This window comes from Monodelphis domestica, chromosome 6 (assembly GCF_027887165.1).
Source record: "Monodelphis domestica isolate mMonDom1 chromosome 6, mMonDom1.pri, whole genome shotgun sequence".
Lineage (NCBI taxonomy): Eukaryota > Metazoa > Chordata > Mammalia > Didelphimorphia > Didelphidae > Monodelphis > Monodelphis domestica.
The window spans coordinates 60,203,626-60,217,161 of NC_077232.1; the positions used below are offsets into that span (position 1 = coordinate 60,203,626).

A 13,536-nucleotide genomic window follows, 5' to 3' on the forward strand; every position below is an offset into this window, starting at 1 on the left:
GGCATCAAACATGAATTTTTTTTTAACCCTTACCTTTCATGTTAATATCAATACTAAGTATTGGTTCCAAGGTGGTAAGGGCGAGGCAATGGGGTTAAAGTGAAGTGTCTAATCCAGATTTGAACCCAAGACCTCCCAACTCCAGGCCTGGCTCTCAATCACTAAGCCACCTAGCGGCCCTGCTGACATGAAGTTTTATAGTTTAATCTTCACATTATAATATGTGGCAATGATTATTTGGGTTTCTCTTGCTACAACAAGTTATTGAAATCTCTAAGTGCCCTTTCTCTACAAAGCAAAATATAAGCTTTTAATATTAAGTCCTAGCTAGAAGCAACAGGTAGCTCAGTGGATAGAGTACCAGGCTTAGAGTAGGGAAGAATTGGATTCAAATTTGGGCTTAGACACTTCTAAGCTTTGTGACTCTGAACAAGTCACTTAACCGCAAGTGCCTTGCCCTGGCTGCTCTTCTGTCTTAAAATTGGTACTTAGATTCAAGGTAAGGGTTGAAAAAAAAATAAGTTCTACCCAGTCTAATTCATTTTGAGAACATGAACATTACTAAAGAGGAGCTGAATATACTCCAAGGGAGGGATATAAGGTACGTCTTTTGAGAAAATCCCATTCCTAGAAGAGGACAATTATTGGGGTTCCTGAAAAGAACTATTTTCAGTACTGAATCTGGACAAATGCTGCCATTGAGTGCAAAATGAGTAGGAAGAGAACAAATTAGATTACATTTGGGAATGTGTACAGGCCTTTACTACAAAAGAAAATAAAAAATGACAGAAAATCATGGGAGCAAGATGTTACATAATTAGGAGCCTGAATGATATAATGGAACCTCTAACATGCTAAAAGAAAAAAAAAAGAAGAAGAGGGCTGGCTTCTAGCTTGAAGATTTAAAGTGAAAAGGGTTTATGGGAAAACACAGAGCATAAAAGAAAAAGCAAGGTCATGGCCTGAACCTATAGGAATATTCCATATGAAAGCACAAATCAAAGCACTACTCTCTTACATGAGAATGGTTACAAATTGATAATATAAATGTAAATCTAGCAAACGGTAAGACAACATACCTTATAAGCTATTTCTACTGCTTCTTTTAGAGTCTTATCTTTATGAACCTCCAATTTATTTTCCATCATGACTTGTTTCACAGGATGCATGCAGAACAATTTTATCTGTAACACAAAAATTTACTCAATGTTTTAATCAGGCCAAAATTCACATTTTCATAAATTTTATTTTTAATTACATTACATCTTTAATTATATAAACATTATTTAGATTTATTATTATTATTATATATCATATAAATATTATATATTAAATTATTATATATTATTATATATTATATAAATATTATATATTAAAAATACTTTTATTTAGTAATAACAATTTTATCTTATAATTACTTAAAGAATGCCAACAATAACAAAACATTTCACTGTGTTAAAAGAACTAATGTTAAGCCCATTTTACTCCACTGCTAGAACGATTTTTCCTTCAAAAAAAGGTGAGAAAAGTCTGACCTTGCAGGTATTTCTTTCAATTTCACGCTGCCTCTTTTCTTGCTCTTCCAATTCTTTCTCTTTTTGCACCAAACTCTTAATGTGCTCCGGGTAGTCATTCACTTCTAAAAATTCTACCAATAACAATGATAATGATCAGATGCTGTCATTCCAATTCAGCTTTTATTACCCTTAACCTCAGATTTGTTGGTTTGTTTTACCAGATAGCTAACAGCAGAGGCCATCCCAGGACAGTTCTTTCCCTAGACACCTGGTCTTCTACAGAGTTCTAAAAATGATCATATTTGTAATAAGTATTTCTTAGCCATTTCTCTTGACAGCATATTAGTTAACTTGCTACAAGCTGAGTTTTATAGAATGAATCTAAAATTTATTATAGCTACCATTTATATAGCACTTTAAGGTTTGCAAAATACTTTCTAAGTTATCTCCTCTGGTCCTCATAACAACTGTGGGAGATAGATGAGTTTTATCCCCATTTTGCAGACCTGAAGTAGACAGAAGTTAAATGACTTGCTTAGGGTCTCACAGCTAGGGAGTAGGTAAGGCAAGGTGAACTCAGGTCTTCTTGATTTTAAGCCTAGTTTCATCAGAAAAGAAGAAAGAGGGGGCACTTCCATTTTGGCTTTATATATACATCCAGGGGAAACATGAGAGAAAACATATATGAGGGGGTAAGAAAAAAGGAAGAGGAGGAGGGAAGAAAGGAAGGAGAAAGGGACATTTGCAGGAGGAAGAGGAAGAAGAGAGAACTAAGACTTGTGATTTATTTCATTGGTGTAAGGAATTTGTTAGGTAAATTCTATCAATATGGACAAATAACTGTTTTACAATTTACTTGGAATCTAGGTTTACATATACATATATATATATATATATATATAAAATATGATTAGTGTCATTATCAAGGGCAACTATGATATGCCTTTTTGGAGAGAATCCACTAAGATCAACATCAAGTCTAATACATAAACTAAGACACAAATTCTCCTAAGACTGATGATGGTTGCACTTTCTGGTTTATTCTAAATAGGTATGGACACCATTTGTGAAAAATACAGACAATGTCCATAGGAAGATTTTGGACAGCTTATATTTTATTTCAATTCAGTAACTATTTGGCAAGCTCATGCTATGTACAAGGGTTTGTGCCAAGCACCAAAGGGCGAAAAATAAAAAAGAATAGTCTTTACTCTTAAGGTTACTTTTCACTTGGAGTAGTAGGGGTGGGGCTACATTGTATACATGACTAATTAGGGTACAACAAAAAAGAGGGAAAGAGAATTAGGGAAGATCAAGGGAAGGTTGAGCTAAATCTTCTAGGAAGAGGAGAGACCAAAGAAGAATACATTTCAGGCATGAAGAAAATACACAGAGGTGTAAGATAAAGGATAAAATTTGTGGAATAGCTAGTAATCTAGCCTGGCAGCAATGTAAAGGAGAGTGGTATGAAAAAAAAGGTTGGAAAGGTAGGTAGAACCAGGACAAGACAAGGTCTTAAACTGGCCTACTAACTTTTTCCCCAACTGCTCTGTTTCAGAAAAACATCCTTCTTGGTTATATTTAAAGTACTTTATTTAGATCTTTAACCCTCCCACTAGACCTGTTTAATTGCTCAGAGTACACCTACCACAAAATAGGAAGCCTTTTATGAAACTATGATATAGAAGTCTAAAAGACTTATTTATATCATATTACTGCCTCTTCATCTTCATCATTGTGTAACCACACCATCACTACCACTACTGCTACCATTTATATACATTACCTACTCTGAGGCACTTTACAAATATTATTTCATTTGATCCTCAAAACAAGAAAGGTATTGAGCTTCCTTGCCTCCTTTAGACTGTGTTTGAAGTTTAACAAAGGTAGACTGACACACATTTTTCTCTGAGCAAGATACATTTTATTAATTACCTGCCAATAGAATGTGTCAATGGCTGCCTCAGTTTAGGCAAAGACCCTGAGATGGAGACTCAGTTCTTTTTTATATAAGATTAGAACAAAGCACAAAACAGAGCAGGTGGGGAAATTATATGACTAATGACAAAGTTGACTTTCTGGGGTTGAGGACAGCATTTGGTTACATTGCTGAATCATGCTGGAAGTTGGAAATGAGGGGCAAGCAACAACTCCTTCCATTCCTCTTGTGACTAAGCAATGTTCATCATTTGAGTCCACCTGCAAGGATAGTGTGCCAGATTTCTTTAGAGAGCAAACTTAAAGGATATCTTAGTGGTCTAAAGATAGTAGATCAGATTCTCTAGTGTCTACCTGCATCCCTCAAAGAGAGAAATTCGTTAAGGCAAGAATAGCGATTAGCAGAAGAACTGGATTTCTTTTCTTTAAAGACTGTAGATAATTACTAAGATGGTGGCTGGGCTATTTATAGATCAAGGTTGCCTGGCTACCTATTAAGAGTTGACTTTTACTAATGAACTTTCACTCTAATAACTCTTCTAGCCCTAATCTGTAGCCCCATTTCTAAAAAAGAGCCATCTTTCCATCTGGCCAAGAGGTTATAGCAAATTTGACTAGGAATCTGGCTATTCTGTTCCTAGCATATGAAAGAGGTAGTAATAAATCCATAAAACTGAAACACTTTTGGCTTTATAGGTAAGAAAATCTGTGTTATAATGAAGTCCTACATTTTTTCTCTATACTAACTTCAAAATAGTTACAGAACAGAGAACAAGATCTTAATGATTTTTTTCCTCCATGGTAAGTAAAATTGTTCATTTTAAAAAGCAAACAAACAAAATTATTATGTTTTCCTTGTTAAAAAAAAAAAGGGCAACTTTAGTTACTTCCTGGTTGGAAAAGAGAATTTTCATAAAATTTGAAACACAATACCTTAATTTTTGCTCCTCTTAAATAATACCAAAATTTTTCTCCATGAAAAAATAATCATATTTTCTTTGTCATTATATTGTATAGCTATAGTACACTTGTATTTCACATTCTGTGACCTAAATTTTAAAGGTGTATTAGTACAGGGCATAAGGCTTCATTACTTTTAAATCTCATTTGGTGGGTAGAGGGCAGCTATGTAGTATAGCAGATAACAGAGCTGGACTTAAAGAGTCAGGAAGACTCATCTTCTTGAGTTTGAATTTGACTTCAGATCCTTGCTAGCTTTGTGGTCCTAAGTAAGTCGTTTAACACTGTTTACCTCAGTTCTTCATTTGTAAAATGAGCTAGAGAAGGAAAAGATACTGGAAATGCCATTCCAGTATCTTTGCCAAGAAAACTCCAAATGGAGTCACAAAAAGTGGGACATAACTGAAAGAACTGAACAACCACAATGTGTAATAAAAAATGGAAAGGAAAACCCTCAACAAAAGACACTAATTTCTTGGGACTTTTAAATAAAACAAAATACCTATAAATAGAAAATGACTGTTTTAAAGACTTATGCTTTTCATAGTCTATCCAAGTTCATGCACATAGTTCAAATATAAAAATATGGGTTTTTTGTTGGTACTAGGAGGAGGAACAGAAATACTTAACAAGTGGAGAGAGTCCTGGGGCTGAATGAGAAGAGGCTGTTTGAGTCCCAATTCTACTACTTTAGAGATCGTGCAACTTAGGACAAAAAACTTAACCTTTCTGGGTCTCAAGTTCTTCACTTGCAAATTGGGGGTTTTAGATGACCCTAGAGTTCAAGTTAGAAGGAAATTAGAACCCATGGAGTTATGAGGTTATGGAGTCAGAGGTTAAATGACTTGCTCAAAGTCAAACTGGGTATAAGCAGCAAACAGAAGTGAATGAATTAGGGCTCTTTCCATAGTACAAATACCTTTTATTGCCTACTTTTAATGGGTTGTTAAAATGATCAAACAATCAAGTGAGAATGTATATAAAAACACTCTGTAATTATAAATATCTTATGTGTGACTCCACTCATGGGAATATAACAAATCAAATTAAAAGACAGATTCTCTTATTTCAGAAATATATCGGGATGGAATTTCCAAATATTTTCTAATTTCCATAGATATGTCTCAGAAAAATACCTGGGGCAGATTTTGATCAAATATTATCTGAAAGTTAAAATAGAAATAATTAATAAAAAAAACTATCTCTTAGATTTGCCTACATTTGTTGATAATCTATTTTTTACTGTAATAAACATTTTATTCTTTTAAGCAGTATACTAGGCAACTTTAATGGTATTCCTACAGAGCAGGAATCAGTAGGAGGTTTAGGTTTTTTTCTTAATAAAAGAATTTTATTATAAAGTAGCTTCACCTATAAGATACTTCTCCAAAGTCTGTGCTTCAAAAACAATGTTGCAGTCAAACATTAGTTTTATTTTTTTTGATATTGAATAAGGACTCCATTACTAGAAAAAAATAAAAAATAAGCCCAAAACGTATAACTCCCAACTTAGTTGCAATTTTGGCAAGAATTATTCTGAGGGCCCTTAATGACTATATTTCAAATTCTAGTTCAAGAAATATAAACATAAGAAGGATTAAGTACCTTACTCAAGATAATTGAATTATTCTACATACATTAAACTCACTAATTTAATCTTGAAAACTCTTTAACTAGTGCTGTAAAACTGGTAAGATAATGCCCTATTACTATGTTCATAAAGTCAAGTTAAATACACTTACTTGCATTTCTCGAAGGATCCTTCAATCTATATATAAGCATATATGCATTTGTGGAGCTAGTAGAAAGACAAAGCAAAGTCAGCTGACTGAATTTAATTTTATTAGGTCAACAAGTATAGAAAGCACTCTTCCCTACTTCATTTTTTCAGGCACATTCATACTTAAACTTCACTAGGAAATCATGAAATTTTCTTCTGCTTGTATGTATGGATGAAATGATTCAACTGCCTCTCTGGTTAAGTCATTTGAATATCGAGTAGGCCTGTTTCCCAAAGTGACTCGTAATTGATGAGCTAGTTAAGTAATAATGTTAATAGAACTATAAGAGTGAGGGAAAAAAACCTCCAAATGCAGAAATCTAGCTCATGATTCCCTTGGCCCATTTTTCAAGACGGAGAACATTACTAACCTCGCAAAGGCACTAGAATAATATCCTCGACTTCCTGAAGATCCACCATGAGTTTTCTTAATGTCCTCTTGGGTTATCTGAAACATTATATCACAGTACTTAAGTCTGTAAAAGTTTAATTTGATGCTCTACATTGTCCCTAAACAAATGGAATTAATGAACTCTTGTAAAGGAGAGCAAATCAAAGGAAAAAGGAAAAGATAAAAAGAGGGAACACACACAATTACAATGTACCACATATATCAATTAGACCTAAATTTAGGACTATGTAAAATCTTCAGGGGGTGTCTAAACAGTTAATAAATCAAATTTTCATCAGTAGTCAATGGCTCCCAATGAACTTCAGCACTAATGATCAGGGAACAATTGTAAAAGTCTAGTTAAGAGAAAAATTAAAAAAAAAAAAAGAATTTTAGCATGTCAAATGAGTGAGACCGAAATAGGAATGGTGTTAAGAAAACCCAGTTCCACTCGGTCTTCTATGTTTTCTTCTCTCAAAAGTTTTGGTGAATTGGCATAATCTCAATTTCTCTTGTCAGGGCAAAAAATTTTTAAGTTCTTGCTTACCCGACTAACATGCTGATCATTGAAGCTGTACCACTGCTCATCACTGAATGATTTTATGCACGCATAATAATGACCACCAGCTGCACTTCCCGAATGAACCATAACAGAAAAGAGTTCGTATAGCAATGAATTCTAGAAGGGAAAGTAACAACATAGAAATCTCATTCATCTTTAATCCCATCTTCTTTAATACATATATAGTATAGAGATTTCAGGCTATGCTACAGGGAAGAGCAAAGGTATAAAAATGTGTAAATTGATAGACACTTTGGAACAAAACCTCAAGTCTGTTTCATAAATTTAACAATTTAGTGCCCATTTTCTCCATTCTAATCATGAAGTCTTGGAATGATGCATACTAAAAAGATGCTGAGTACAAAATAGATCTATGTGTGGTCCACAGTAAGTAAAAACAAACAAGAAAAATGTAAACAGGTAACTGGAAAATACTTTTCTTTACTAACAAAATATCTATGACTTCCTCTACAAGAGACAAGTGGTTTCCTTTAATAAAACCCATATTTGGGTGTCACTACACTCGATGACTATATTTGAGGGTTTTACCATAATAATTTGTTCAGAATTACTCTGTAATCACAGGCAAAGTTAATTGTAATCTGGATCTTCTAATACTACTTTCTTAGTTAAAAATTCTCTGATGGTTATAATAAAGGACTATTTTTATGGCCTTTTCTCAAAAAAATTAAAAAGAACTAGATCAGGTACTTTTCAGTTATGGTTGGAGAAAGGATAAAAGTGATAGCAAAATAGAGAACAGATATCCTCAATTGCATGAGTTATGAAGTTCATGAACAAAATCAATGAATTTAGGATAAAAGGAGAAATTCTGGATTGGGAAAAAAAATCTTTGCATCAACTATTTCAGAGGTCTGATATTCAAGATATATGGGGAACAAAACGTATACTATGAAGAACAATTCTCTAATGGATAAGTGGTCAGAGAACATGAACAAATAGTTATCAAAAGAAGATTCTGAGCAGCAACATGAAAGACTGATTCACAGGTAAGGGAAAAAGAACTTATAGGTTGCAAATCACACCCATCAAATTGACAAAGAGGACAAAAGATGAGCCTAGTCAATATATTGGAAGAACTGTGGAAAGAAACATTTAAGCTAACTGCATGAAATCAGACTAAGAAAATGATTAAAATGACTATACTCTTTGCCCAAGGGATCCTCCCTAGGGTATTCTATACAACAAAGTGTTTATAGAAGTACATTTTAATAGCAATTTTATAGCAAAGAACAAGAAAACAAGCAGACGCTGACAGACTTGAAAATGACTGAATGAATTCTATGAATGTAAAAGAATGCTACTGTACCTTAAAAGTACAAAAGAATACAGACAATAGGGAGACATAAAATAAAGTAAACTGGAGTAAACAATATGCACAATGACTATTTAAACAAATAAGTTTTTATTGATGTCTTCTATTTCTTACATTATTGTAATTATCCCAAGGACTTTTTCTCCCCAATCTCCCTCCCAAAGAGCCATCCCATATAACAAAGAATTTTCTGAGAGAGGAAAAAACAAAACAGCACAACTGATTGAAAAAGTTAGAAAAATGTGCAAGGTCTTAACACCTGTGGACCTCCTACCCCACAAGATGAAGGCTGGGGATGCCCTTTGTTCTCTTTACGTAAATTCTGTTTAATCTTTATAATTTTGCTACATTTACTTTGTTTTTTAAACCCATATCTTCTGTCTTAGAATCAATACTGTCTATCAGTTCCAAGGCACAAGAGTGGTAAGGACTAGGCAAAAGGGGTTAAGTGATTTGCCAAGGGTCACAAAGTCAGGAAGTATCTGAGGTTAGATTTGGTCTCAGAACCGCTCATCTCTACTTCTGACTTTCAATTCATTGAGCCATCTACATTCACTTTTGATGTTTTGATGTGCTGTACTTTCCATTTACAATGCTGTCATTATCAATTATATAGTTTGCTTGGCTTGGCTAACTTTACCCTCTATAGGCTTATATATAAAGTTCATATATATATATATATATATGTATGTATGTACACCTTACCATGTTTCTCTGTATTCATCACATACATAGTTTTTGGCAGCACAGTAATATTAGATTCTATTCATGTATCACAATTTAGTCATTCCCCAATTGATGTGCATCTACTTTTGCTTCAAATTATTATTATTTTTTTTTAAACCCTTACCTTCCGTCTTGGAATCAATGAATTGGTTCCAAGGCAGAAGAGCAGTAAGGGCTAGGCAATAGGGGTTACGTGACTTGCCCAGGGTCACACAGTTGGAAAGGTTATGAGGTCACATTTGAACCCAGGACTTCCTATCTCTAGGCCTGGCTCTCAATCCACTGAACCACTGAGCTGCCCCCTCCAATTATTTTTTAATAACAAAAACTGCTGCTCTAAATATTTTGTTGTATATGAGGACTTTCTTCTTATTGATTCTATGGATTCTCTGGTCTAAATACCAAGTATTGCCATATTTGGTAATTTTTGCCAATTTATACCTTTGGGGGGGCAAAAACTCACTATTGGACAAAAATTTCTGAGAAAACTAGAGAGCAGTTTGGCAGAACTAGGCATAGACGGGTGATGGTGAACCTTTCAGAGACCAAGTACTGTGCCCCCCAATGAGTACTAGGCATGCTCTGCCTCCTCTTACCCCACACAGAGGGAGAAAATGTTCCCACTGGGCTACTGGGCAGGTGAAGTGAAAAAAAAAATGTCCCCAGCAAGTTAGAGAGGGGGAGGGGAGTGGTCTGAGCAATCCACTGCCCTCCAGCTCTCCCACCTGTGAGCTGCCCACCTTATCTGTGCTCCCATTGAGCTGCTAGGCAGAGGGGCAGGGGATGTGAAAAAGTATCATCAGGCACAGTGGAGAGGGGGAGGGGAGCAACTCTGCCTGAGTCCCTCTCCCTTTCTAATAACAAACTTGGGAGAAAATGAGGGGGTGAAGTGGAGGTGGGGAGGGGGTGGTATGTGTGCTCACAGAGATTGCTCTGTATGCCATCTCTGGCACACATGCCATAGGTTTGCCATTATGGGCATAAACCAAGATCTCACACAGTGTACCAAGATACGATCAAAATGGTTACATGGTTTAGACATAAAATGCACTATCATAAGTAAGTTGGGAAGCACAGAAAACCTTGTTAGATCAATGGATAAGAGAAAAGCTTATGACCAAATGAAGCAGAGGGGATCACAGGAAGTAAAATGAGTAATTTTGATTAAATAAAATTTAAAGTTTTTGGACAAACTAAACCAGTAGAGTCAAAACCAGAAGGAAAGCAAGAAACTGGTGAAACAAGTTTTATAGCAAGTTTTTCTAATAAAGACTTCATTTCTCCAATTTTGAGAAATGACCCCAATTTATAAAAATAAAGGCCATTCTTCAATTGTTAAACTGTCAACGGATATGAATGATTTGTTTTCAAAAGAAAATATCAAAGTTACCAGTACTCACATGAAAAAATGTACTAATTCCCTACTGATTAGAGTAATGCAAATGAAAACTACTCTCAGATACCACTACCTCACATCTATCAGAATGGTTAACGCGACAGAAAAGGAAAACAACAAATGTGGGAGGGGATGTGGAAAAATAGGTACATTAAAGCATTGTTAGTGAAATTGTGAACTGGTCCAATTTAGAATTATGTCCAAAGGGCTATAAAACTGCCCATACCCTTAGACCTAGCAAATACTACTATTAGGTCTGTATTCCAATGAGATCACAAAAAAGGAGAAAGGATCTATTTGTACAAAAATATTTATAGCAGCTCTTTTTGTGGTGGCAGTGAATTAGAAACTGAGAAGCCTATCAAATGGGTAATGGTTGTGGTATATGATTGTGATGGAATACTATTGTTCTATAAGAAAGATGAGCAGGTTTCTCTGGTCAGGTTTTTATGAATGGTGCAACGTGAAGCATACATTTTTACTTTCTTCCTTTTTATGTTATTTTATTTTTTAAACAGCTAATATGAACATCTTTAGCATGTCTTCACAATATCTAGATATACTTGCTTTCTCAAAGGGTGGGAGAGAATCTGAAACTCAAAATGTTAAAAAAAAAATGAATGCCAAAAACAAATCAAAGACAGAAATTTAAGAATCATTTGCATAGAGATGAATGAACTTAGGTTCATTAGGGAACTGATGAAGTCATCCACAATTAAGGGATAAGATCTGGATGATGATCCATCAGATCCATCAAATGATACAAAGGAATGAACACAAAGACAAAGGAAGAACCAAGAAGTAGTGTCTCAAAGGCCCAGGAAAGATTTATATTAATTTAGGGCTTAGACTAAAGGTTCATTCAGGTCAACAAATCTGAGTGTTTTCCTTTTTGTGTCCTCAGCATTGAGCAAAAAACCCTGCATATGTTTTTGAAGACTTGAAGAAACTGAAGCATTTAAAAATATCATGAATGTTAAAACACATCTTTTAGTGCAACTGTGAATTATGTTTTGGGTGTGATTTTCCCAACTTGTTTGCCCTCAAGAAATTAGACAAAGTATTACTAACCTACACAGAGTGCAAAGCACCTTAGTTGTCCAAGTTACTATCCAGTTATTACTGCTCAATCATTCTTTTCATGCTTACTCCCAAAGTTCTATCTAATTCAAAAACCCTACTCTAGGTGTCCTCTCCAGGATACTGGTCTCAAGTCTGTCATCATTCAAAAGTTCAATACAGTAGGCTATTTATGTGGGGTGGAGGTGAGTAGATCTGATTCTTTTAAACCCTTTTAAAATGTAGTTACCATCTGTATGTGACCACATTTACAGATCAAAATAAGTATTTTAAAAACATACTTTTGAAAGAAGGAATATCAGTATCATCTATGAGAGTTCCTTAACTTGCCAGGCTGGAGATGCAATGGCCCTTCTACTATTAATAGGCACAGAAGCTTTGACTTGCTCCATTTCTATCCTGGTTCAATTTGCCTCAACTTATCGAAGTAACCTCCTGTTCCCCGGGGGGTTGCCCATATTGGTGCTGAACATAGAAGGAACAAGTGACTGACTTTGCCCTAACTGTAGCTCACAACTCCTGAGCTAGCTATCTACAAGCCACAATATCCCTGATGTATTCACAAGCCCCTGGGGGCACAAATTACAGGAGGCACCACCATGCTTGTAGTTCCAGTAATTCCTTTTAGAGATTGAATTTCCAATTCAATATCACAGAGAAAAAGGTACCTTTTCAAGACCAGGTTTTGTAATCTTTTCAGTTCCACTACTACTTTCAAGGCAGATTCCTTCATCGACCCCATCATCATTTGAGAAATCGTTGCTCATCTGATCACTGTGACAACTGCCTTCATTTTCTGCTCCACTGTCGGTACAACTCTCAGTCTGGGGAGACTTCTTCATAACAAATAAAAGTCTTCTTAAAATTTACAAGCCACATGAAGTGATAATACATTTAATACAAATACATCCACTTGAAAAAATTAATAGAATAAAATATTAAGATAAGTATTTCAATTCACAAGATACTAAATTAAACAAAATGGAGTTTCAAAATCATTTAAAAGAGAAAGCCTTGCTATTAAAATTTTGATTTTATAATTGAGTATTTTACCAAACAGAACTCTCTACTAAATATTATTTATAATTGTAAGAATGGTCTTTATTTTATCGATGTCTAAAATCTCATGATAGACAAAAATTTCTGAAGAGAAAGAAACTCAACTTACAATGGGATAATGTATTCCCTGTAATCAAGCCACTGACTAGATGAAAAGGGTTAAATTTAATACTAAATCAAGAGAAAAGTTAAAGATGAAAAGACGCCAAACAATTTGAATAACTGGTCTTTTCAAATAAATCATCAATGCTAAAATATGGAAAATGGAAAAAGATAAATGTTAAGTATCACCATTTGTTGTAAAAGTTACCAAAAGGAAACAATTGCCAAAGAGAGGAGGCTTTTTAAAAACGAGCCCCTAGATCACTTTTGTTGGCAAACATCATCTCTGCCATTTAGGGGAGAGATCAGAGGCAAGGAATGCAAACTCATTTTTAGAATTTTTTAATAGAATAGTGAAAGGTTATAATAAGTATTGCCTTATAAACTAATGGAATTGAAAAAAGGTCTAAGATTAGTGAATCAGATGAATTATATCATTTCAAGAATGTTCCAAAATTAAACAAATTGTCAATGTTGTGACAATAACTTGTTTTTTTATCATCAATGGCAGAGGAATTAGACTGTAATCTAAAACTCTGGACATTTGGACTCCAAAACCTCATGTTCTCAATCACTACAATGAAGAAGTAGAAATAGCAGCACCTAGGGAGATAGCCAGAGGATCAAGGCTTTAGGGCTAGAAGGCATTTTGAAAGTAATCTACTCCAAATTTCATAAACTGAGGC

General features: G+C 34.6%; 1 protein-coding gene across 6 annotated transcripts in view; it reads right to left on the reverse strand.

Moving 5' to 3' along the window:
• The window catches only part of USP47 (ubiquitin specific peptidase 47), a 100,913-nt gene that overhangs the window by 21,260 nt on the left and 66,117 nt on the right, over positions 1–13,536 (reverse strand). For 3 of the 6 annotated variants that reach the window (XM_007497093.3, XM_007497095.3, XM_016423432.2), the window contains 6 exons: positions 12,358–12,525; positions 7,137–7,268; positions 6,570–6,646; positions 6,161–6,216; positions 1,536–1,648; positions 1,080–1,184 (listed from right to left, as the gene is read on the reverse strand). In XM_007497093.3, coding sequence (XP_007497155.1) covers positions 1,080–1,184; positions 1,536–1,648; positions 6,161–6,216; positions 6,570–6,646; positions 7,137–7,268; positions 12,358–12,525 — 651 coding nt within the window. The remainder of the gene's footprint in view (positions 1–1,079; positions 1,185–1,535; positions 1,649–6,160; positions 6,217–6,569; positions 6,647–7,136; positions 7,269–12,357; positions 12,526–13,536) is intronic. The other 3 variants (XM_056802077.1, XM_056802078.1, XM_016423433.2) reach the window with 1 other exon arrangement.